General features: G+C 44.2%; 1 protein-coding gene across 7 annotated transcripts in view; it reads right to left on the bottom strand.

The window, feature by feature from the left end:
• CORO1C (coronin 1C) overlaps positions 1 to 25,410 on the bottom strand; it is a 67,046-nt gene extending 41,636 nt beyond the window's left edge. The window contains exon 1 of one of the 7 annotated variants that reach the window (XM_084819887.1): positions 24,711 to 25,410. In XM_084819887.1, the coding sequence (XP_084676013.1) occupies positions 24,711 to 25,410 (700 nt within the window). Of the gene's footprint in view, positions 1 to 14,022; positions 14,668 to 14,789; positions 15,095 to 15,605; positions 15,788 to 16,072; positions 16,227 to 24,710 lie in introns of those variants that run through there. The other 6 variants (XM_084819884.1, XM_084819880.1, XM_084819881.1 and 3 more) reach the window with 6 other exon arrangements.
• Positions 25,411 to 27,614: the final 2,204 nt, after the last annotated feature.

The raw sequence follows: 27,614 nt of genomic DNA, 5'->3' as shown, positions 1-27,614 counted from the left end.
TCCACCAAATCAACTCATTTCAATTTCACAGGCAGAGGCCCTGGTTTAGAGAATCAGGAACATGCCATGGACACATGCTCCCTCCTCTATTTCTGGGATGTTCTAACAAGACTTTTCCACTGATAGCCAAATTGGGAGGACCGTGGTTGTCACTAACCTCCAAGCCATTATTTGAAGTGAGTTTGAAAATCATTGTTTGGAAGTTAGAGCCAAACATAGTTGGCCCAACTTGGACATCATGGCAAACTATGGCAAGAGCAACCTAGAAAAGGAGGAAGAAAGCCATAGATGAGAGGGGAGGAGAGCCAATGCCAGTCCATAGAATGTTCCCAGTCTTCCAAATTATATTTGGAGGATTGTCTTAATTGAATATTTAAGGAAGTACTAATGTTCTAATCAGTCACCAAAAAAATAAAAGTATTCAGAGTTGGCCCATTTTCCTGTTTATGAGGACAGCATAAAGAGGCAAGCAGATGTACTTCTGTAGCTTGAAGGGGTTTCAACCTGTTTATGCAAGAGGAAACACATCCTGCTAGGGAACACTTACCGGAAAAGCCACCATAAGAGCAAAAATCCTGCTTAGCCCATGGAGATGAGATCCTTACAGAAGGCCAGACAGTAAAAACAAACAGATAGCTCAAAATCTATATCTCACCTTGAGCAACGTTTTGAACAATCCAAATTACACATCAACTTTATTTATTTATTAGATTTATTAGCCACCCATCTGGCCAGTCACTCTAGGTGGCATACAATACCAATAACAAATTTACATAATCAACTGAACAAAACATAACAAAACAACACTACTCTAAAAAAACCTAACCCACCCCAAATGCCCTCCTGAATAGCCAGGTTTTTAAAGCCCAGCGGAAGCTCATCAAACTTGACACAGTAAAACAATACTTTGCTACAACATCTTTGCAGTGCAGTTGGGCCCTCTCAGTCTTGCATGATGCAGTCCTATGTGGCACTTTGGCCTACCTAAATGTCAAGGTGTTTGAAAATATTGTTTCAGACTCCCTAAGAGTGTGAACTAAACTCCCAGGGAACATCTTGCTCGCTCAATACCACATCATGGGTCATCAGGTGCATTAACAGGAGTGTCTGTTATCGTCAGGCTAAAACATTGGAAGATATGATGATGCAACACTTCAAAAACCAACCAAATTCCCCAAAAGGAGAAGTCTGGGAGGTTCTGCGGCTGCTGCAACATCCCACTTCCAGATATACACAAGAACAGTTTCTAGTTCATTTGCTATGGCAATTCATGTTATCAGCATAAAAGAAGCTGACAGAAAAAGGAAAAGTGCCTTTCTGCATGGATGGGTTGCCCAAACTGGTACCCTCCAGATGTTTTGGATTTCAACTCCCATCAGCCCCAGCCAGCATGGCCAGTGGTCAGGAATGTAAGATAACAATGTCTGAACTGTGTTCCCAGGGAGCCCTGGGTTTCTCAACAATATGATAAGGATTTCCTGAAGAACACCTTACAGTATCTTCACATGCCATGTACAATGGTGGTGTACAAAGTTCACACGGAATAATGGGGAGACCCAACAGACCTGGGTCAGGCCTTTCATGAACTGAGTTTTCTGTCATATAACATGCCCCAGAATCCTCTGCAACATGCAGTGGTTCCTTAGTGAACAAGTTGATGTTAAGGGCTCTCAGTAGAATGAACTGATTTAACTCATGGTGATTTAAATCTTTAATTAATCCGCAAGAAAAAAGGCTGATTTAAATAAGATATTTATTTATTACATTCTATACCACCCAATAGCTGAAGCTCACTTTAAAGATTTAAATCTTTAATTGTTTTAAATCAAGTTTCTCATCAATAGTTCTTCATATATTTCCTAAACGATGATGCAAATCTGACTACTAAACCATGTCAATTTATAGCTAAGTAGAGAATTATTTAGACTGTTGTTTCAGCCTTACAATGAGGCCTTCCATCTCCTTCTGGCATTGTATACATTTTGCATGCTTTCCTTTTATACCTGCAGAAGGGACGTCTTTAAAATATTCCCAAGTAGGGTCTTTCTTACTGCTAGAAGTCATGAAAGTTTTTGAGGTTAAGTATGGGAATACAGGGACCTGAGCACTGGACACTGTTGCTCAGTCCTGCTTCACTCTGACTTGGCTCAGCCCTACTCTTAAGAAAACAATCAAACTGGCTCTTCATTTACATTAAAAAGCCTCCTTTAACTCAATGTATTTGGTAGAGGCAGTGATTAGATTTAAAGACTATCCATAGGACTAATTGTTTATATTCAGATTATTTAAGGTTAGCCTAGTTACTATTTAATGGAAACTTAGTATTCTGCTTTAAATCAAGAAATGTGATTAAAAATATTATTATTAAAATCATCTATTTTTATCCATTGGGTTAAGCCATGCTCCATCTCACCAGGCCTCTCATATTATGCAATTATCACAGAGGAAGTGAGCATCTTAGAATTACACAAGAGTTATGCAACAGAACAAAATCCAAACCTTTCTTGCTGATTTATTTTATTTTATTTATTTATTAAATTTATTAATTGCCCATCTGGCTGGTCACCCAGCCACTCTGGTCGATGTACAACATATAATAAAACAGTTTAAAACAATAAAATTCTACAATAAAAACATTTTCTAAAATACCCTAACCCACCCCAAAAGCCTGCCTGAACAACCATGTTTTTAATGCACGGCGGAAGCTCATTAAAGAGGGGGCATGACAGAGTTCCTTAGGGAGGGAGTTCCACAGAGTGGGGGCCACCACAGAAAAGGCCCTTTCCCTCGTCCCCACCAGTCTAGCTGTCCTGGCTGATGGGACAGAGAGAAGGCCATCCGAGGCTGATCTTGTTAAGCGGCCTGTCTGGTGTTGCTGGAGGTGCTCCTAATAACAAAATCTTCCTACATCTTGTAATTTAAAGTTCCAAAGACAAACCATTTCATTATTAACACAACCAGCAACAGTGATCTCAACAAAAAATCTCACACACACATCCCAACATTCAGAAGGGTTACTGTTTGAGAACAAGCATTTAACTGTTTGCTAAATATTGTTGTGCACAGGCACTTGAGATTTAACAAGGATTTGCCTTGTTATGAGAATCTAGAGATTGGGAAAGATCACCCCACTTCAAATTTTAGCTCCTTTTACGTGTAGAGTAGGTCTGCAAGCTTAAGAATGAAAATTTTCACCGTCAACAGCTACTGGCATAAATATATTACGCAGAGAGGACCTCGCCTCCATCAGCTAGCAGCAAAACTAGTGTTTTATCTCCCATGCAACATCATATCATGAGAAATACGCTCAACTTTTTTTAAAGGTTAAACAAAGCACATATTGCTGCTTCTGAAGAGGCACTTCCAACTCCATTGAATCCATGTATGGCACACGTCTTGCTCTTAAGAAGTGTAACCACAAGCCATTGAGGCTGCTATGATTTATACTGATTCAGGGCACAATCCTATTGGATCCACCCTTGATATTGGTAAGCCTCCAAACTCAGAGGCTTATGAGTATCCAAAGCAGAGCAGGAGGCGCGCACTTCCCGCCCTGCAATTTAGCTAGGCGGGCAAAAACAGCCATCTAGCTGAAGTGTGTGGGAGGGGGGGAGAGAAGGAGGCTGATGAAGGCTGGGGATAGCTTGTATCTCGGCTTCCCCAGTCCCCTCCCCGCCCACTGGCACACCCCTCTTCCCTCCTCTACAAGCTCACCTCTGCTCACACCTCATGGTGGCAGCCAGCACGGTTCTCTGCACTGGATGCAAGGGGGCGGCGAGCTCGGACTCCCAGGTCCTAGCACTGTCTCCAACCTAGAATCCAGGAATCCAAAGTATCCAATCCCCCGCTATGCTGCCTAGGGGCCACAGAATTGCTCTCTTAGAGGCTTATGTTAAAAAATCATTATGCAAAAATACTGAACTCCCATAGATAAGTATGTGAACTGGCCAATAAAGGCTATCTTACAGCCCATTGGCTAAAGCTTGAAGCATTTCCAATTTGCCAATGAGTGTTCAGGACCAGACTTTCCCAATGGAATCTCATTTTCTTGGTAGGTTCCCACATCCTTGAATTTGGGCTGGGTTGTTTGTTTTTAGTCAACCACACATCTCACATACAGCCTGATATGAATTCTTGAAGATTCGGTTGCTTTAAAATGACTACCTAGAGAGGACAGGGTAACTGGTTTAAATCAGTTGTCATGTTTACCTAAACCTTAAAGGAGACAATAACGAATAGAAAATAAGATCCGTCTTCTGAAACTTGTTAAATGTGTAGCTTAAAAGCATGAACCGAAAACAGCTACCACATTTCTGCAAAATTCTTGGTCCCAAGTTTTCAATGGACACAAATGAGAGACAATAATGCAGGCTATTGTGTGTTTGCTTTCTTTTGCTGTCATTGAAAAACAGAAATCTGCAAGTTTCACAATCCAGAATACACGCAAACCATTTTAGGATTATGCAAACAATATGGAAAGCAGAGATGAGAGCCCTACAGATTAACTGCACATTGTTCAAGCATATGCTATATTTTACACTTATTGTGTTTAGAAGTAACATTTTTCTGACCCAAACAGCTGCTTACAAAAAGAGGGGGTGGGTGATGCGACAATGAAAGCTATATTTTTATCAGTAAAGGTGAAACCATGATGTCTATTCAGAGGAAACAAAATATTGACTCCTTCCTAAAATGAGGCAAAGAGAAAGACCCTTATGTTTTATATTGGAATTAGTCTAACTTCTTAAAAGCCCAGGCAGCTTTGAGATTTAGAAGCAGGGGTTGCTGGAGAAAAAGAAAGTGCTACTTGCATCCCAAGGGACATAGTGGCTTGTTGCTTCCGAAACAGCAGCTGCTGCCGCCGCCAACACAGTAAGCAAAGACTCAGGATTGGAACTCCGATCTCATGTCTTCTGTGACAGTAACTCACACAGAAGGAAGGTCAGAATCCAGTTCTCCCTCCCCACATACAACTCACCCCAGCAATCCTGCCAAGATTAAAAAAAAAACAATCCCAGAATTCAAAGCAAGAGACAGGACAGGTATGCAGATAAAATGCCTTTTTCTGCATTTCTTTTCTGATGGCCTAGTCTTCTTATCAGTGCAACAAGGTTAATAAAGCAGAAAGATCTGTTTCAGTCTCTTACTGGCTTGTTTTTGCTCTTTCAATGCCATTAGGAAGCCTCTTCTAAATATATTTTTAACGACCATGCCATACTATTATTTTATATCATTCTGCCATGCATTAAGCTCTCATCTATTCTCCTGATGAGATGCACTAAAAACATTTCAGAAGACAGCAGGTATGGGAAATGGTTTCCTACTCTAGCAGATCCAGTTTGATATCAGACCAGCTTATTAAGCCCAAGCTTTAACATTTCATCATTTCCACATTAATCATCGTAACCATAGCAGTGAGGCAGGATAAATAGCTATTCCCCACCTCCAACACATTTTAGTAAACATATGCCCCTTAGAAAACAAATATGAAATATTGGCTCTTTATATGCCAAGATATATGTACTAAAATGAACATGTACCAACCTTTGTGCTCAGGACTCATCAACATCAGTTTCTATTGTCACTCAATATGATCCAGTCAATATGATAGGAAATTAAGTCTGAGGCTAGGTAGGGAGCTATATGCAGATTCTGATGCCAATATTAAGCATGAAAAACTCACACCCATTGCGATACAAATAAATATTTTTAAACACTAGCATGAGAGCTGTTTAAACTGCCTGGATTTTCCCAGCCCTGAAAACTGAGTTCTACCAAAACCAAACAAAATAAGAGCAACTAGAGGCTGAGTTGAAATGGCATAACAATTCTTAACACATGCTTAATATGTTTCAGAGAAAATTCAGCTCCACAATCTCTCGCCCAATCTACTGAAGACTCAACTCAAAAGAAGAGGCAACAGTCCTTAAAATTCAGAGGCTATGAAATATGGTTTACTGATGACTTGCAACACAATGTATAAGAGGCAGAGGGTCTTTGACACAACCTGCTACTTGGTCCTTTTAACTAGAGATGCCAAGGATTTAACCTGGAACCCTCTGTAACGTCCCATGCAAAATGGGTACTCTACCCTTGAGCTATGGCCCCTAGTCATAAACCACGATGGCTCAAGATAATTGCACAAGGCTAGTAAACGTTTTTAGACAGTTATAATTGTGTAACCCTCACAGAATATATATTTCTCCAGACTTGCCACTGCAAACTAGCACACAAATTTCCAACAGGAGCATCAGTTTCCTGCCCTGCTGCCATAACATGCAACAAGTAATGGAGAACCAAAAACTGACATCTAGATGTTTCAATCTGTTAATTTTTCTTCAAATCCCCCACTTGTGGTACCAATTACAGCCTCTCCAACATCTGTTTTAACAAATGCTTTCAAGGTCAACCACACTTCCTCTCTTATACAGATGTTCTTTATCTTCAAGCTTTATCCCTTTTCATCCAAGAGTCACTATTCTGAGCTACTGAAGAGCACTATAGTTAACCTAAAGTGTATGTTGCCCATGCAATTTGAGCACTGATCAGTGTAAGAATAAGTACACTTACGAGATGTAAAGTCGGGGGGGGGGGGAGACATCACTTATTTGATGTACATTTGCTTTGATTATAAAGGCTCCTCTACATATTTTAGAAACCAAAGCGAATGCATTCTTCAAGTAAGAAAAAGATTGATATACGGTGGCAGTTATTTCACAAACATAGGTGTGAAGGCAGGTGACCGCTTTTACTTCAGGGCTCTTCAAATTAAGAAATAAAGCACTTAAGGGCACAATCCTATGCATGTTTAGACAGAGAATGCTGGGGAATGCTGGGAGTTGTAGGCCTTTTCTCTGTCTAAACATGCATAGGATTGCACCCTAAGTGAACTATTTCAAGAGGGGCAGCTGTGTTAGTCTGTGTTACAGCAAAAACAAGGAGTCTTGTGGCACCTTAAAGATAATAAATTTATTATGGCATAAGCTTTATTAGACTAGTGTCCATGTCATCAGATGCATAAAGCATTCCCCTTAGTTCCAGGTACACATCCACATGGGGTAGTGGGGGAGATCGTAAGCAGTGAGGTCAGAGGGCAATGAAACACAAGAAGGCTCTTCAAGCAACAGTGCAGAGGAAAGAGTCTCAGACTTGTCCCTAACCAACGACACGTAGGTTGCTAGATGAGAACGGTGCATATGCAACCTTTTTTCTAGACAGCACTTACAAGCACTTCCTATATACCCCCCCCATGTTCCCTCACCCCTTTTATTCAGAACAAGGTAATCAGACTTTTTTATTCAATTACCAAACTCCAAGAAAATAAGTAAAAATATGTCCATAAGAATGGGGGAAACACTGCGCAGAACAAAGCTGCACTGGTCCTTGGCAAATGGACAGTTATGAGGTGAATGGGCAAGGAGGGGGAGTCAGACATTTCTCCATGTGCATCTCCAGTGAGAGTTAGCAGCAAAACAGACTCAATTCAGAAATCATGCCAAACCATGGTGCGCTGGTCTCCAGGGACCGGTCAGCTAAGCTGATGGAAGACAAAAGCAGACAAGAAGCTGGTTTCCTGATTAAATTCCTGGTTTGGCTTTCAACTGTGGGTAGTGCAAACCATGGTTTAGCGTGATATCTGAACTGAGCCACAGCTAGATTCAGATATCACTCCAAATTGCTCTACCATGGTGCTGTGGCATGAAATGAAAGGAGTCTCTCAAGATCAGGAACTATGGCAAAGAAAAGGAACTGAGCCCAAATTTCCAATTTGTGTAAAATACTACACAAAAATCCCCAAGAGCTCCTTCTGCCAACCTAAACCCAATAAAAGGAATGGGGCTGGGCTCGCAATCCTGGCAGATTGTAAACAGTACACTGAAGTCTTCTTAAATGGTCAGGTACAGTTCTTAATGCATCATTTAGTTTTCTGGTAATACTGCAGATATAGATTTTGATTAGTAACTCTCAAACTTTTAATAGTGCTTTGCTTGAAAAATGATCAGTGTCGCTAATATTAAGCTTACTTGACTGCTTAAAGAAAGCACATGAGCAATTAACTATATGGCCCAACTTACTTCAACAAATATAAAATCCGCAACAAAGATAAAAACCTGCCAACAAATAAAGCACTTTGACCCTGAAGAAATAAACATCTAATTATGTAGCCTTAGTCTCTTCCCTATAAACCCTTAACATCAGCTTACACCTTACCAGTGCAAAAGACAACAATCTCCCCCGCCCCTCCTTTCTAACTGAGTTATTGCGTAAGAAACTAAGAGCCATGCTGAATCAGACCAAAGGGCCATCTAGTCAAACTTTCTGTTCACACAGTAGCCAACCAGCTGCCTGTAATAAACACACAAGCAGGACATGAGTGCAATGGCACCCTCCCAGTTGTGTCCCCCAGCACCACTGTGCCTCTGATACTGGAAGCAGCATACAGACATCAGGACTAGTAGCCACGGATAGCCTTGTTCTCCATGAAGTTGTCTAATCCCCTTTTAAAGCTATCCAAACTGGTGGCCATCACTACATCTTGTAGTAGCAGTTTCCATAGTTTAACTATGTGCTGTGTGAAAAAGTCCTTTGTTTTATCTGTCCTGAATGTCCCACCAATCAGCTTCATAAGATGACCCCACTGGGTTCTAGTATTATGAGAGAGGGAGAAAAATGTCTCCCTATCCACTTTCTTCACACCATGCATAATTTTGGGTTATCCATAGTATATTCAATGTATACAGCAAAACCAAACAAAAAAACCCCTCTTCATGGGCAATCTAAAGGGTAGATTGCTCAGTGTGCACCTAGGACTTGTGTTGTGTACAGACACAGTCAAATTTTAGAGATGGGCTGTGAGCTGTCCCTGCCTTTTGAGCACAATGATATTCTGCAGTGCATCAAGGTTACTATTTCTCTACTGCTTCAAGGCTGGCAATTTAAAGCTCTGTGTGGTTATTGAACTCAGGCCAATAGGAGCTTGCTCAAGCAAGGTGGCACTGTTTTAACCATGAATCAAGAATCAAGTCTAAGCAGGGCAGATCGATTTATATCACGGAGATTTAAATAAGTGATTTAAATCAAGATTTCCACTGATACTTCTTCATATATTTCCTAAACAATGGTGCAAATCTGATCACTTAACAATGTCATTTTACAACTAAGTGAAGTATTATTTACACTGTTATTTCATTCTTACAACCAAGTCTTGATCTCCTTGTCGCACAATATGTGTTTTGCATGCTTTCCTTTTTATCTACAGAGGGAATGTGAGTGTGCATATGTGTGAGTGTATGAATGGGTCTGGGTAATCACAGTGGGGCCACATGCCAACAGCGGGGTGGCCTTGTCCACTCTGCAGTACAGCCACAGCCAGCATACAGCTCCCAACACACTTGCCCAGAACCAATTCGGCCTCAGGCTGAAAAAGGTTCCACACCCCTGGTCTACAACCAGGGCATCTGAAGGACCACCTTCTCCTGTACAAACCTGCCTGTCAATTAAGATCATAATACAAGTCATTTTACAAATGCCCCCATCAAGAGAGGTCATGTTGGCGGCTACCAGAGAGATCTCCTCTATCACAGTGCCCCAGCTGCAGAATTCCCTCCCCAGACAAATTTCTTTGGCTCTTTCTTCAATGGGGCACCCATCAAAGTCTGGCCTGTTCTCAAAAACATTTAATATCAACTGCATTTTAGCTCTACTTTTTAGCCTATGATGGTGCTGTTCTCTTAAAATAATTTTAATTAGAAATATTAATATTTGGCTTGTCCATTAATTCTAATTATTGTTGGTGTTTTTACATGATCTTAACTGTTCATAAGTTGCTCTGAAGGTAGGATAGGCTTTTAAAGCAATAAATAAATGAAATATTCCTACCCCTGTCAAATAACTCTGCAGCCAGGTATTGTACAAGTTTCTCTACTTCCATTAGCCCAAATATAAACTTAAAACAGGTGTATTTTGAGAGCTATTTGTAAATGAAAACAAACTCTGATGAAATATAATGCTATGAATACCATCAAAAGCTATAAATTCACAATCTGGAAGTAGCAATGGCCCCTGGTATTACACCCCACCCCAGTAATGATGTTGGCCTTTTTCAATCAAAGCCATTACAGAATGAATTATTTTTATGATCATTGCCATTTTCTATTATTAAAAGTATTTCTTTGTATCAATGAGATATTCAAGTGAACAAAGAAAGGTAAAGCTTATCATGCTACTTTAGACCCCACAACTGATTCTTCAGTTCAAGAAAATACTTCTATGTCCAAGACTAGTGAATAAACTGACAGTCCATCTTGACACCCTTGGGACTGAACACACACAAACACACTCCGTGTGTGCATGCTCTGAACCACTTATCTCTTGCTAATCTCCAGTAGCATTAATTGCATTCACTATAATCTGTCGAGTTTATCAATGTCAGGAACAGGAACATACGCAAGGCCCATTTTCAATTTCCTGCAAGAGCCAAGACGCCACATAACTAATGGTGCCAATACATGAATGGTGAGATTTGGTAGATGGGGGAATGGATCACTTCATACTCTCTACAGACTAGTTATGAAATGTTCATCCCAGGGCACTGCCTAAGGCTCAGCCTTGACACTGTAGTACTGTTTAGAAGAAAGTGGATCAGTTTCCCCCAGAGATATTTGGAGCCTTGGTGCTCGTTAGTGATGTCTGAATGGCATGGTGTTTTGCTGTTGCTGTTTTAAGCACAACCATGCACATTAAGAAGCTAATTCTTCTCAAGCACCAGAAGATTCCATCTGAGGGCTCATAATTCCCTTCAACAGACACCCAATTATACTCCCATTTTAATTGGTTTAAGGCTTCTGCTAGCATTATTTTAATTTCATTGCCATTGCTTTTTAAATGGAATTATGGGATGGGGGGTTAAGGTGATGAGGGAAAAGGAAAGCTAATTACACTACAAGAGATTAAGACAGTCCCCAGCAATTCTCAGATTGAATACTCATGGTTCTTTTAATCACAGGATACCAAGGGCCAACCAAAAGATGCTCCAGCCACATTCTGACCAGATGCATCCTCTGCCCACACAGACTGGAATGCTTCCTATAGAAGTGCTACATCAACTCCCTCCAATGACAGCACACATACCCAGTGCATGTTATCATACAGATGAGACAAGCAGGCTTTGTAGTTCATTAAACACAAACAGGCAAGTTACAAATTGCAAAACTAACCCCATTTCAAATCTTAATTTAGACAAATTTCCCTCCCTCAGGTGACTTCTTTTAAAATCTGGTGCTGTACAAAGAATAATGACATTCTCATTTGTCCTCCTTGGTGGCCCCTCATCCTAACAAAGATACTGATCTTGCTGAACTCAAGCATAGCTCTTTCTGAAGCAAGTCTCAAATACAGAAGTTTCTATTTCAGCTCAAGTTTTCGATATCATTTGTTTATCCAGCACACAAAAAATGTATTCCCCTTCATCTTCTCTGCATACTACATAGCATTTGCTTTGGATGTGCTATCCTTGTATACTCAGACACGCTTGTTCTGACAAGGAAATTTAACTGTATCAAGAGATCTCTCACCGAACTCAATCTTCACCAAGAAAATAGTAACAAGATAACCCTACCATCTGATGTCGACCTATTTAAATAAGATCAAATGGGATGGGTTTCAAAGCTATTCCTCTTCAAATAACCCTGTGAACTGTAGTTCTGTGATGGAGATCTAGGATTTAGAACAAAGAATTCTTGCACCTTCATAAAATCTACACTTTCCAGGATTCTTTGGTGAAAGTCACAACATGCAATCTCGTTTTCTGTTGGTCTGTATTTGCAGTGGACACATGAGCCTTACAACTGAGCATTCCAGAAAGGTATGGGGGATTCTGGGTAGAACTCCCAAGGCCATTCTACCTCAAAATGATGCCCTCCAGATATTTTGGGCTTCAACTCCTAGGATTCCTAGCCAATGGCCAGGCTGGCTGGGGTTGATGGGAGTAGAAGTCCAAAACAAAATCCGGGAAGGCTGCAGTAGGCTCACCATGTGGTACATGTATATCCAACTTCTCTAAGGAGCAGTACACAGTAGGATGTTCCAAGCCAATCAAAGGTTAAATGGGTTAATTTTTTAAGTAAACAGACATACAAGATAATTTAAAGCATGCTTTAAAACAAAGCTTCAAACAACTGTAGTGGACCAAACTGACACGTCACACTCAAGTGAGCCATTTAATGAAGTGATTATTAATATGTTCAATTTTAAGATACATGCAATAAATATGCAATTATTAAGCATCATTTGTCCCTCCTTCTCTTCCAGCCGACATCACTAAGATACAATATTAGCTTTCCAGGCCTTCCTTTTCATCAGAGTTACATCCGCTCTTTGCCTCGTGCTTGGAGCACATCCCAGACATGACAGATGCAATAAGCATGAAGATTCAACTTGAAAAATCCAGTGATGTTTGAAAAGGTATCAGAAGACAGAACAATCCCAATGCAGCACATACAAAGAAACACAAACGCTGATTACAGCTAACTTCAAGTCTACGGACAGCCAATGAAAGGTTACGATTACTTAGCACAGCAGGAAAACAAACATGCAGCCCTTTGTGTAAGAGAGTGGGGGGAGGTGCTGAACCTTATTGTCAAGTGACTGCGCTTAACCTTTTACTACTGTAAACACAACCTTTAGTAAATACGGAACATCAACAGTCGCAAATTAATGTCAGCAAGTTATAGCAACCTGTGTTTAACATCACAAATGAAAAGAAACTAATCCCATCTATGTCCATCTAATTTATTTACTGTTTTTCTTTCAACGGAAGTAACAACTAGGACATTGACATGCTTATTACCAGGGGCTGTTACTTGGTCAGTTTCCAACAGCCCCATATTCCACCTCTAACCACCTTTGTACTCCGCCTACAAAATCTCACCCAATCAACTGATTCTTCTTCACACAGGCAGCAGAATGATCCTGCCTTAGCATGCAGCCAAAAGTGGGGAAAGCAGCCTAAGGAAAATAAGATACAATGTTGTATGCCATTTCTTGTGCTACCATTAGTGGGAATGCAACACCCACAAAGCTTGGGTGCCTGGCAGTGGCCACAAGGGTGGAAAGAGGAAACAGGACGGGCTGTGCACAGATGCCATGCCGGTCACAACCGAAGAACACCCTTCATGTGGAAGGGCTCTTACAAAACACATCACCATATGGTTACCACAGTATTTCTGGACTAATTAGAGAAAGACATACGCACACAAAGCGAATAAGTGATGCCTTTAGCATTGCTTGTATATGCAGAGCAGCCTTACCTCAACTTTTGCAAAATAACTAATTATGAGAACTAACTAAACTACATCGGTCAGTTTTATTTCTATTTCTAGCCAACTGTAGCTTTTTGTTCTCATTTTCTCCAGCTTTGCCACAGCAGTGCATTGTTCCATGCGACAAGGGAACGTCATTTTGCTCAGAAATGGTAATCAGCTGAGGTTTTATGAGTTTGGACACCCATCTGCTGTCTTAAGATTTGTAAGAGAAGTTTATTGGCATTAGTTGTTAATTAGCACCATCAATGAATAGCGCACAAGGTAAAGTAAAACAGGTCCCTACTCTGAGGACCTTATAAACGAAATGCTGACAGGTGGGAAAGAGGAGGAAGGGAGAGGGGAAAAGGGATAAAGACAGAGGCACCACTTTGATACCTCTAAGGAATGCAGTATATAAATGTGAGTAATAAAATCAATAAAGTTAACAGGGGAAGAATATGCACAAATGTAACATACTTAGGCTTTCCAACACAATCATATGCACGCTTAGAAGCCCCACTGAAATCTATGGGGCTTACACCCTAGTAAGTCTAGCCTTAGTCATCCTTCCCCCACCCCCACCCCAATATACTACACATCATCCCCAAGAGAGGCATTTTGGCTGGATGACACACACACACTGTATGGAACTAACAGCTCCCTCCTGTACACAATTTGAAGAACAAAAGGATTGTATTCCATCCCACACAGAAGTACCCACATTATTCCTCAGATGTGAAATGTGCAATGCTGGATGCTTCCTAAACCACCTGTGACACACAAGAGGCATCTGTGTAAAATGCAGAGGAAAGAGGCCAGGTTCCTTCTAGCAGGGAGAGGGAGGGGGAGAGAAAATATTCCAGTTCGCATCTCACAGTCCTTCCTCTCCCCAAAAGATGCCCTTCTTTCCTCCTCCTTTTGTGAAGAACAGACGCGGCTGCCTAGTCCACCTCCGCAACAGGATGTGTTGTACATCGACTGAAGGCATTGTGACATGCTCCTCCCCTTCCCATGGGGAAAAGATTCTGCTGTATTGTTCAATTAAACATTTGAAAGAGACTTTTAAAAAAAATCCTCCCCTATTGCAAGCCTCTTCAGGGCCACGGAGCAGTATGTGACAGTCTCCTTTTTTAGCAGGGCTCTGAGACCAACAGGAAACAAGCGTCATCAAGCAATTTCCAGCACTCCTTTTCCTAAAATCTGTTTTCACTTCCCTTCTGCCATCGTCATTTCCCCGTGACCAGCTCTTTACTAATTAAAAAGCTATAAAAATCACACGCTCTCATACACACACACACTCATAAACACACACACGGCTTTCCCAGCCAGACAATCTCCCCAGAGCATTCCTTTTCCCATATGCAACACCTCCTATCTCTCTCTCTCTCTCTCTCTCTCATATCACCGTGATACACCACCTACTCCTGCGGCCCCAATGAATTGCCGCCCGCCCTCCCTTCACTCTCAATCCAATCTGCACCCAAGCACCTGCACTCAGCTCGGTAGCCAGCCTGTCATAAAGCGCATGTGGCCTCTCTCCAGAACCTAGCCGCGCCCTGCCTTCCTCCATTACCTGCACCCGATGAGCAGCACACCCAGGTCCCTCCTCTCTCATCAACACCCAATTCTAAACTCCACCCTGCTGACAGACACCCCCACACACAAAGCACATAACTCCCGTCTTTTATCTCCATCTGGGTGGACACCCCCCCTTTTCCAATTCCTCCCCACAAGCTGGCATGCCCCCACAACCCACTATCAGTTTCTGGACCGCCTGGACATAACATATGTGATTTGTCCCATATGCTTCCTCTATCATTAGCCCCCTAACTCAATTAATCACAGGCACCCCCAACTCTCCTTTGCAACTGTCCCCCATGCCCACCCCATATGCACCCCATGCCCACCTTTCCCAGTTCCCCCAAACTTCACATGCCCTCACCACGACATCCCCCCCAACCTCCCCAAGCTGTACTAAAGTGCTCATCCTACACTCACCCACCCACATCTGGAGCCCCCCCCAGCCCTCCACCCCAAATCCTACCCCTTCTTCCCTCCACCCCAATTCTACACAGACACGCACACGCGCACACACGTCCTCTCCGCATTAAACGATACACGCTTGCCCTTTTAAGCCCTCTTATTTGACAATGTTTTGGCACAGGCTGCTTTGAGAGCTCTTTCTTGGAGCCAAGTGCTGAATTATTCGAACATTACTTGTAAGCCCCCCATCTCCTGCTTCTCCCCCCGCCCGCCGCCCCCCCCCCACACGCGCGGCTTCAAAACCTGGCATCCCGACGTTACCTTCCCACCCCGTATCCGCGTTATATATCCACACAGGCACACGCACGGGGCGCGTCGCCGCGCAGAGGGAGGCAGGCTCAGAAGGCGCGCTTCCAAAACGCAGCCACGACCAGAGCGAGCCGCTACGGGTCCCGCGCGACGCATCGGCCGGCCGGCCGGCCGGCGCCGTCCCCGCGCGCTCCTCGAGGCGGCGTCCGGCGTCCCGGGGCAGGCTGCCCGCGCCCGCGGGGGCGTGCGTGGCCGCGCGCGCCCCCGCTTGAGCGGGCCGGCGGGCCTGCAGCGATGACACCGGCGCGGGAAAGCGCGCAAGCAGACGAACAGCGGGGGCGAGCAGGGAACATCCACGGCAGCGTAGGGGCGACGCGGCTGCCGGCGACGACCGCGGCGGCCCGACCGCGACCCCGCACGCCCCGCCCCCGGCTCCCTCCGCTCCCGCCCGGTGCCCGCGCCCCCTCCCCGCTCCCCACCTGCTCCCAGTCCCCAGCCGCAGCCCCTCGCGCGGACACGCTCGCACGCCTCTCGTCAGCACGTCACCTCAGCTCGCCCGCCGCCGCCGCCGCCCCGCGCGCCTCTGCTTTCCCCTCAGCCCCGCGGAGCCGCCGCCGCCGCCCGATTCTGACTGACTGGCTGACACGCGCACCGACCGGCCGCCAGGGGGCGGGGGCGGGGCCAGGAAGGCCCAAGCCCCGCCCCCCGGGACCGCGCCCTATGCTCTCTGGTGGTCCCCTCCTCCCCCCCCGCCCAACCCCTTTCCCTCTCCCCCTCCCCGCTCGAGGCGGAGATTGAACGAGGAGTGACAGGGGGAGGGAAACAGCCAATCGCATCCCAGCGCGGGACCGAAGGCACCCAATCCGCTCGCCGAAGGGAAGAGAAAGGGGGGGCCCAGAGCGGCGCGCGAGGCGATAGGCTTCCAGGCGTCGGCGGCTCCGCCAGCGCGACCAGCCCCCCTCAGGAGCGCCCCCGCTCGCGCGCTCGACACCTGTGAGGCGACTGTGAGGCGCGCGCTGGCGCCTGGGCCGGCGGCACCTGTTCGCCCCTGACACGCGCAGCCGTCGTGTCCTCGATTCACACGTTCCCTGCAGAACTGCAGTCTGTTGCTCTCATTTCAGTACCGCCCAAGGCAGCTCAAAAATTTAAATATGCAAAACGTAAAAGCGATTTGAACAGCCAAAAACGGCTGAGATAAAATGCTAGACCTGTTCAAGCACCCGGCATAAATGCCCCCTCCTGTGCCATTAAATGCCTGGGAGTACAGGACGGCCCTACCCTGGCACCAAAAAGTGGACAGCTGGCGGTGGGCGTGGAGTACATGCACGTTCAGAGCGAGAGGAGGGTGGGTGTAAAGCACGTTCAGAGCGAGAGGAGGGTGGGTGTAAAGCACGTTCAGAGCGAGAGGAGGGTGGGTGTAAAGTGGCATGACAGCGAAGCAACAGTATCCGCCAAGCATCCGTAATATCCAGGGACGCCTTCCTTTATGAAGCAAAGGCTGACTCTAGAAGTTAGAGGACTATCATCCTGCTGACCGTAATAACTACCAGAAAATGAAAGATGGTTACCCCATCATATCCTACCCTGCTCGTTTAACAGAAGCCATTAATTCTCCATCATGGGTCCTATTCAGAAAACCACCCAATTTGCCTAAATGGTTAAAGCTGCACTGGAAGATATTTGCAACCCAGGATCACACCACTGTAAGTCAGCGGACTGCATGGCTGCAGTAACCTCCAAGAAACCACTACTTTTAGGAGCTCAGTTACTAACAAAACTTACTGCATTAAACAATGGGTGACATGCACTTCCACTAATGTGATTTATTTAATTGACTGTAAAAAAGAAAAGAAAAAAGGATCTCGTATGTAGCATGCAGGGAAAACTACAACAGACCTAAGAACAAGATTCCATAACCACAAATCGGCAATTCCTACCCCAAAACTAGAACAGCCCTATTGCAAGACATTTCAGCTCAGCTGCATGCAGTCTCTCTGATCTACAATTGCATCCAACTGAGCAAAGGACACAGACATGCTTGACAAAAGGGAAAACTTCTGGATCTACAGACTCAGAACTCTTAGTCCAAACGGCCTTAATCTGGAGGTCAATTCATAAGCATAATGCCCGTCCTACCTCTGTTCTTTCTCCTCAGGAGCTGTCATCTGCCAGCATTCCAAACTGCGAATCCTGGCGTCCATTTAACGTCACGGCTACTGATGAGGGCGGAAGCTGAAACATTTAGCTCTAAATGTATATATTTTAAATTATCTGTTGTTAGTCTACCGTTCTTATATATGTACATACCCCACTTTTCCATCCTATTGAGATCTGAGGTAGCTTCCATAATAAAAGTGGGATGGACACATACACAATACCAATAATAATAAACTAAAAATATTATACAAATACCACAACAGAAAAGCAGCAGTGTTACAACAGATATCATCCAAAAAGCCAGCTGGCATTAACGGCTTTGCGGGCTGGGGCAAAATGAAAGTTTTCGTCCTTGAGCTATATCCAAGATGGCTCCAGGCAGTCATGTTTGAGGACAACATTCCACTGTGGCGGCACCACCACAGAAAAAGCCCTGCCTGGACAGGCAGCCCCCCTCTCCTCCGAAGGTGGAGGGACTCAAAGCCGGTCGCCAGATGATGATTTTACTACATGGGCATCTTCGTACGGGAGAAAGTGGTCTTTTGAAGACCCTGGGCCCAGGCGACCTTGTTTCTGTACTATTGGCACTTTAGGGGGCAGTAAGCAACTGCTGTCCACATGAGCTGCCATAGATTGCATCAGATCACTAGCCCCTCCAAGTCATTATTGTGTCCAGGCTTTTCATTACTACTTTTATTTGCAGGCTGAAAGACGGCAGTCATTCACTGCTATCCAATAGTCCCATGTTTTGAATGTTTTATCAGCGGCCTGCTTTTGAAAAGGAAGGTCATGTAAACCTATGGAATATATGAAGTTATTTGATATGATGTCAGAGCATTGGTCTTCCTAGCCCAGTATGATCTACTACAGCCTTCCCCAGGCTGCTGCCCTCCAGATGTGTTGGACTACAACATCCATTATCCCCAGCCAGCTATGACTGACTGGCATTGGCTCTCCAAAGTCTGGGACAGGGTTCCTAGCTAGCCCTGCTACCAAAGATCCTTTAAAAAAACAACTAGAGATGATAGAGATTGAACACGGACCCTTTTACTTGCATAAGGACATATGAAGAGGCGTATGGGACCACACCAAAGCCTCTCTAGTCCAGCAAGCTGTTTGCACAGTGGCCAACCAAGTGCTCCCATGGGGAGCCCAAAAGCAGGACACGCGAGCCACATCTGTTCAGGTGTGATTTCCTTTTGGTACAGTTGTAAACCCTTTGCACTTGAGTCAAAGGCAGGTACATATTGCTTTTGCAGGGATCTGCTGTCCAGCAATTAACAACAAATGTCAACACGCCAGCATCAAGGATGAATTTGCCTTAAACATATCAGTTGGCTGGGAGTGGGGAGGTTCTTGAATTTTCTGACTACTAAATATGTTCTAAAGGGGGGGAAGGGGACCAGTTTTCAGTTGGTGTGGTGAGATCAGCTATTTAAGGCACAATCCTCTTCCGTATTCTTAGCAGGAGGCTAAATGCTGACATCTAATTATAGTTGAGAGCCATTTTAAAGTATAGAATATTGTTTTTATTACAAATAGCATTGCATCTCAGAAAATGGGCCCTAGATGTTGCAGCTAGGTGAAAGCAGGTGTGTTTTGGATAACAGCATCATGGTCCCTTGCCACAATGCTCTTCCATATTCTTATCAGGATGCCAAGTGCTGACATCTAATTATAGTGGAGAGCCATTTTTGTCGAACCCCAGAGAGGGCAATTTAATAGTGATTTAATATGTCTGCCTCATTTTCCCACACTGCTTATGACCCGGGGATAATAGAAGTGAACACAACTTGGCCCTAAAAGGGATCCAGCTCTGACACGGACTACACCAGCTTTTGATATATAATGTTTTTGATATAACATTTTGAATACTACTGTGTACAGTTCTGACTGTTGCACCTCAAAAAGGATATTGTAGGTGCAGGGAAAGGTGCAGAACAGGGTCACCAAAAAGTTCAAGGGGCTGGAGCAACGTCTTCTGAGGAAAGGTTGCAATGTTTGGGGCTGTTAAGCTTAGGGGGGAAAAAAAAGGAGAATAAGGGTGGGCGTGATAGAGGTATATTAAATTATGCATGGTGTGGAGAAAGTGGAGAGTGAGACATTTTCTCTCCCTCTCATAATACCAAAACCAAGGATCATCCAATGAAGCTTAATGGTGGGAGATCCAGGACAGTTTCATAGAACTGACATAGAATAGTAAGGTTGTTTTAAAGGAAGGACTTCTTCACACAGCACATAGTTAAACTATGGAATGCACCATCGCAAAATCTAGTGGTGGCCACCAACTTGGACAGCTCTAAAAAGGGATTTAGACAACTTCATGGAGGATAAGGCTATCAATGGCTACTAGTCCTGATGGCTCTATGCTACTTCCAGGATCAGAGGCAGTATGCCTAAGTACACCAGTTGCTGTGGAACATGGGTGGGAGAGTGTTATTGCACTCCTGTCCTTCTGGTGGGTTTCCTGTGGGCAGCTGGTTGGCCACTATGTGAACAGAATGCTGGAGTAGATAGGTCTTTGATCCAGCACAGCTCTTCTTATATTCTTATATTAAAGAAATCGATAGCAAGAAAGAAATATATTTGGCTCAACCTGCTGTTGTATTCAACTTTTGACCAGGAAGAGGAGCTATAGAATTAGAAAATGAAGAAAAACCACTGGAGAGCTTGGATCCAGTTCTTCAAAAGGGGTGTTGTTGGCAGGAATCTACTTGTGATTAATGATTATTAGTCATAATATTTATATCATGTACTAGTAAAATATCTGTCATCATGATGGGGGTGGGGGGGGCTGGTCATGGGACAGGTTCACATGCAAACACACACTGCAGTATTCGTTTACTTCCACAGAACTTGAAGGGAGCCATTGACATTGGAGATACCCTATTTGCATAATCCCTCCCTGAGTTATCTTTCTTGGTCACGCTACCATGTGACAAAGAGATGGAACTCAGGAACCGGCTTTCCTATTATACATCAAGTCAAGATACACACCAAGACATGATGTTGCCAATGAGCACTGATTTTATTAACTGCATTTTCTTTCCATTTATTTCTTATTTTATAGCCATGTTCTGTACTTAGCCTGAAAAGGCTGGGTTCTCAATGGTATATGGGGACACTAATAAAGAAACCTGCAATTAGCTAAAGAAACAGATGGGTCCTTCTTTGTTGTTTGACCTTATATGATGTAACAGGTGATTAACTCAGAGAATAGCCAGAGAATAAGGAACACAAGACAAGCAAGGGTATCAATAAAATATAATATCTCAGTTCATACATTTTCCTTAGGTGATGAATAGTTCAGTGAGTTTGAGGTGTATGTACATCTAACATTAACACCATCATTTCTGTAATAGATCGTACTTCTGTCAGATTTAATAGGTTTTATTCAGCCTGTCCAGAAATGACATTTCATTGCTTCTTACTGGCTGCCAAAAATTCATAGCACCCAAATGGAGAAAGTGGCAGGAAAAAAAACCAGATACATATTTATTCTCCTTTGGATAAGTCCTTCTCCAGATTCCGCCCCCCCCCCCCACACACACACACTGTTCTTTGCATTCCTGGGGGTCAGACTGGAAGTTGCCATGAACATTAATTAGGAGAGGAAGAAGAAGAAGGAATCTGACTGGGACCCAGAGAATGTCTTTAAGATACCTAATGTCATCCTATCTCGTCTTCAAAGCTAAGCAGGCCTGGAGCTGGGGCAGACGACCGACCGCCTGAGAAAACCCACCTAGCCCCTGGCGTGGGGTGTCTTAGCCAATTGGAGGAAGGGCTGGATAACAAATAAGGCCTCACCATCCCAAATAAACCCAATCTCCTAAGCAGCCTTCCTGACCTGGTGCCCTCCAGATTTGTTGGACTACAACACCCAGCATCCCCCACTCAATGTAGTCCAACATATCTGGAGGGCACCAGGTCAGGGAAGGCTGATTTAGGAGATGGGGTTTATATCCAGCACTTATCCACCTGCTCTCCTTCTTTTCCTAGGAACCTGCCATGCATCTTTTTCGGCCTCTGTATTTCTGCAGAACGGCTCCGTTATTTACAATGGTGCAGACTTGAAAAGCCAAAACGGCTATTCAGTTTTCACTGCTTGGAGAAGGAGTACTAGAAGATGAGAGGAGAACTGTAGCCTTCATTTATATATACGAAATAACCATCTCTATCAGTGACTGTTTCATCCTGTTAAGGATTTATGGTTATCAGTAATCACATACTCAAATCCAGACCATCGCGCTCTCTGACATTGGAAGACAGCTTGCTTAAAGCCATTATTCTCTGAACCAAAGGTCAATCTAGCCTAGCATCCTGTTTCCAACAGGAGTGGCCAGCCAGATACTGCTGGGAAGATTTCCCAAAGCAGGGCATGAGGATAATGGCCCTCCCATGTTTGCCCCCAGAACCAGGTCATCAGACGTATACTTCTTCTAAACATGGCCATCATGGCTATTAGCCATTAATAGGCCTAGCCCATCATGACTTTGTCTAATTCCCTTTCAAAACCATCTAAGGCTTTGATTCTAATCCAGATACATAATTATTCTCCTTTGGATAAGTCCTTCTCCAGATTCCCCCCCCCCTTCCCCTCCCCAGAAGAGATCACCATCTCTTCTGGCAGCAGATTAAATTAATAATTATCCTCGTTAATTTTTGTATCAGTGTGTGCTATCCTGTTTTATCCCATGCTACTAGAGATGTAAAATTTCTGGAAATGTTGAGGCCATGGGGAAAAAAACTTTTTTCCAGGATTTTTTGGAAAAATGGGAAATTTGGGGGAAACTGAAAAATAAGCAATACTTATTTTCTTAGCACCCTTTACAGATCTAAAGTCACTTTGTTGCTTTAAGGCCACCTTCCCCAACATGGTAGCCTCCAGATATTTTGGACTTCAGCTCCCATCAGCCTCAGGCAGCATGGCCAATGGTCAGGAATGCTGGGCAATGTAGTCCAAAACATCTGGGGGGACTCCAGGTTGGGGAGAGCTGCTTTAGGAACATCAAGCAGCCTTTCTGTTCCTGATGTTATTTTAGATATGCCTTAGTTTGCTAATAAAATTATCATTATATTTTAAAACTTCTAAGAGTAAACTCAGTACATTTGAAAATATTGTTTTCAATATTGTTGAAATATTGAAATATCAGAAAATATTGTCTGAATAGATTAGGACTATAAATGACTGCTATAGCATCAGAAACACAAGACTCTATAGAACAAAACCCAAGCTGTCAAGAATGCACAATGGTGACTCTGTTCACATGCTGTGAAACTGAGCATAAATGTCTATCAGTAAAATATACTTTAGATCAATAATTTTAATAAGGAATGAAAGAACTAACTATGCTGGGAATCTGACAGAGAGGATTAAAAAAATAATTTTCCCCATGGCTTCTTTATTTCCAGACATCTTACATCTCTAGTCTTTCTATAAAAGTGTTCATATTACCTAGTTTTTAGAAATCATTTTGGGGAGAGTAAAGGCTGAGTAACGATATATAAATACTTTCTCTTAAATTCTAAAAAAATAAGTTCATAATCCAAAGCTGCTCATCTTTTCCCATTTTTCAGAAAAAAAAACCGGTCCTCGGGAGTGGTGGGGGGGAGAAAAAAAATTTTCCCCGATGTTTTCCGTCCCCCCCCCCCCCCGGACCTTCACATCTCTACATGCTACTGAAAAAATATCTCTTCTGGCATGATGTATACCATTTCTGGAATAAGTTGACATCTTTTTCAAATCGTGGGATAACCAAGTGTTGTTTTAATTAACATTGTAAAATGCTAAATACTGAAATTAAAATGGATTTCCATTTTCCCTGAGATAAGGATGGGGAACTTGTGGTCTTCCACATGTTCTTGGACTGCAACACCCATCATTCCCCACCATTGGCTATACTGGCTAGGGCTTATGGGAGTTGCAGTCCAACAACATCTGGAGGGCCACATGTTCTCCACCCCTGCCCTAAGATGATAATTTATTTTATGAGGGAAAAAATCTACTTGATTGCAACAGTATGATTTATGCAACACATCTGCAAACAAAGCCCATCTGTAGCATCCTAGCTACAAATCTACCTCTCTCTTCATCATGTGATGTCGAATATCAGTTACATATCTGTTTACACTTCTGGGGACTGTTGCAATAGCAAAAAGTTGCCCATTGCTTTAGAAAGAAAAATCCAGGTTGAAAGCAGACAATTCACCCACCTCCTTCCAGAATCGCAATGTTAAAGTCACACCGTGGAACAAAGGAATCTGATGCAGTGTTGGAATTAGCTACTCACCTGAGGCAAGTAAAAATGCCTAGCTTGGTAGATCCACCATTCTGCAAGCAACGCAAGGATGTAGAAGGGTAGGACAAATGTTTTCTGTGTACGTGAGACTCCGAGAGCTCTGGTTACGTGCCAATAGGAATAAAACAACATTGGCTGAAGTATTCATCTGGGTTTAGAGCCATGGCAGTTATGATGGGCTGGCGGGATGGGGAGGGGAAGGGAAGGGAAGGGAAGCAGTGAGCAAAGTTGCACACATCCAGTTCAACACAATTGAAAGTTCCACAGTGTAACTAGATCCTGTGAACTTTAGTACTAATAACATCCACTAGTACTAAGGTAATACTGGAATTGGCATGTTTATTTTCTCGTTTGCATGATACTTAACCTATAGAGATTACTTTAAAGCTTTCCTTCATGGTCATCTTTGCACACAAAGCACACACAAACTTCAACACAACAGCATCCATTTTTTATTTTTTGTTGTTTCGGCATTGCTTTGTGCAACTCGATAGCTGGCATCCAGCATTTTGAAATTAGCTGACCTAGAGACAAGATACTGTCTTACCTGCTCAGTGTTCGTGTGCTCTGGGATCAAGGCAGCTGCTAAAAACGTTAAAAACTCTCAGCAACCACTATAAACTCAGGCAATCCTGCACCAGTCCCAGCTCTCCTGGCTCACCTTTTCTAGCAGGTGTTGCGGCCTTCCGCGATGCAGGCTTACATTTCTCAAATGTCTTCTTCACATCTGCCACTTTGAGGGCCTTTTCATCCTCTTGTTTTTTCGCCCTCTTTCTTTGCTCTTGCAGCAGACGTTCTGCTTCTCCCGGAGCTTCTCGTGCAGTAGTTTCACTTGGGCCACCTCCTTTGGTATCATGAGAGGAGGGTAGCAGTGTCACCACCATGACTGTCGTGGGCTTGGAGCTCCCCGCTGCTTGTGCTTCGGTCCAAGGGCTTTGCAAGCAACCTGCCTGGCTGTTTGAATCGAATCCCAGCTCATCACAGACACCAAGGTCTTCTCCGCTCTCAGGGGATTGGCTGTCACTCTTTTCAGCCTCTCCAGAAGCCAAAGCAAGATTCAGAGCAGTAGACACCTTTATCTCGAGGCCCTTGGCCACCTTATCACTCTCAGCCGCCTCCGTCGTTTCCTCTGCACCAGTCTGAACAATGTGGCAACCGTTCAGCGCTCTGGCAGACCTAGAGGCACACTCAGCAAGCTGCCCCAAGCCTCCACCTTGACCGTTTGGAAGCGCAACCAGTTCTCCCCATCCTTCCTTGCTTCGTACGGGGGGAACGTCCATCTCTCCATGTCCTGGCTCCTCAGAAGCACCCAGCCAGCTCAGGACGCTGGCCTTGTTTTCATCACTGGGGGAGTTCAACATCAGCTTGTTTACTTGCCTATTCTCCACACTGCTCTCCGAGTCCGACCGCATTATCTGTCTCCTCAGTGTCCCCTGGAAAGTGTTGATCATATCTGCGCTCCCACCGGCAGCCTCCCTTTCAAAACTTTCCTGACGGCCAAAGTTATTTATTTGAACCACTGGCCAATTCTGCTCTGTCATTTCCCTTTTCCTTTCAGATTCTGGAAAGTCAAATGGGTGGAATTCTCCCTCTCGGGTCGTGATGCTGAGTTTGGTTTCCTCCAGTCTGTACAAAAGAGCACTCACCTTCCTGCCTTCTGCTTCTTCCGAGCGCTGCCTCTGGAACACCTGCAAAGATACTTGGCATTCCAGGCCCTTGTCATGTACTCGTGAGGCGGCGCACTGTTCAGAGTGTGCCGCCACTGCCAGCTGCCCTGCTGTGCCTCTCTCACCTGTTATTCTGCTCATTTGTAAGTTCTTTGTGGAGACATGAACACCATGAGCTCCATCCGTAGGCCAGCTCCTCTCTGCAGCTTCGTGCTCCATTTGATTTTCTGTTGACAAGAAATAGTCATCACATTTCATCTTGGAAGTCTTTCTGGGGTGAGGAGAGTCTTTCCTTTTTGTCATGCTTTTGCTGTTGAGAAAAAACCCCGAGTGGTGCCACGTGGCGGCTTCCATGATCAGCTGCGCAGTGCCCAAACCACTTAGGCCAAGTCCTGTGCAGACAAAGAACCCAAACGAAATCTGTTCCCCAAACGTCAGTCAGTTCAGAACCTTCCACATCAACTTTCCCTTTTATAATTCGTATTGTGAGGAGAGGGGGCACACACACAAAAACCCAATAGCCTGGAAACCTCTTAGCATGGGCTTATGAGCAGTGATATTATTAACATTACAAAAATCAAGGATGGACAACCCCTAGAAGAGTCCTAGCATCCATCTCAATATCAAGACAGGATACATAAATATTTTAAAAGAAAATGCACTACACAGATTTTCCCCACCTGAGCAGAAGTAACCACATCCAAAAGTCCAACGAATCCCAGTTTTGTAACTGCAGACCTCTGCTGGAAGGATGTATTACATTCTAGCACGTTTCCCCCTCCAGTTCCTTTTTCCTTCCCAGGAACAGGTTGCAAGAATCTTTTCTGGCAATTTCTAGTGATTTTGCCTTTTGAGGCCAGCCTGGCAATGATGATTCACAGTCCGCCTTTTGCAGTCATTTATGGTCAAGATTGTTGTATCTCTGCTTATTGGAGACTGGACCTTCTTCTGTGGCTTTTTGGAGAGACTGAAAGCCAGTGTCCTCCCCTTCCACTGGGGTTTTGTTTTGTTTTGCTTTGCTTTTAAAGATAATCTCCCCCATCACAAATCGCTTTTACCCAAACACTCCTTCCTTAGACAGTGTGCAGCGCACAGCCTAATATTGGGACCTTGGGCTGGTTCCCAGTGTACATAGGAAAAATAAGGCATCTAGGGCAAAGTGGTGGGGAGAGGGACGGGGGGAGGGACAGAGGGAGAGAGATTTGGGCTGGAGATACATTGCAGGAATATGTTATTGCTAAGTGAATGACTGTGGCATCAAAAACATTCCGCAGGTAAACAGAGGAGCTCTGGGAATTAAGATTCCTCACAGACACCACACATATTCAAACTCCTATTTAAATGCTGCGCATTTGGAAATGTTGGGTTAAAGAGTCCCCCCTTTGGATCGAGGCTCTGGTAATAATAAACTCCTGTAAATCTCCCCCAAATGAAGAGTGATTTTGATTAAAGATCCAAAGATCAGCCTCCACACAGCCCTGGCTGCTTGACATTTTCAGCTAAACAGGGAGCAACTGCCTCTGTCCACCTCCCATCCCAAAGGCTTCCCTTCGCTCCTTGCCTTTTATGGCGTGTTAGGTGTGAGGCTTCTCTCCTAACCCCTCTTCCAAGACTCCCTTGCAGGAATATAACAAAAAACACCGGTTGCCAAGTCTCCGGCGAGCCTTGGTGGGGGTGGCGGGAGGTCTGGCCATTGCCTGGGGAAGCAGGGCTGGTTCCCTAACCTTCCACCAGCATTGTCTCTTGAGTCTTGACTGGGCCCAGTGGGGCAGAGTGCCCCTGTTTCCCCCCACACACCTCTGCTTTTAAGTGGGGTTCAAAGGCCACCTATTTCTCTCCCACCTTTCCAAAGCCTTCCCCTGCTGTACAATATAGTGCTAAAGGGATCAGGTTCAGAG

Source organism: Heloderma suspectum, chromosome 13 (assembly GCF_057233095.1).
Source record: "Heloderma suspectum isolate Gila_16-S chromosome 13, 16-S_ref, whole genome shotgun sequence".
Lineage (NCBI taxonomy): Eukaryota > Metazoa > Chordata > Lepidosauria > Squamata > Helodermatidae > Heloderma > Heloderma suspectum.
The sequence above is the reverse complement of the archived record's forward strand: the minus strand, read 5'-3'. Positions and strand labels throughout refer to the sequence as shown.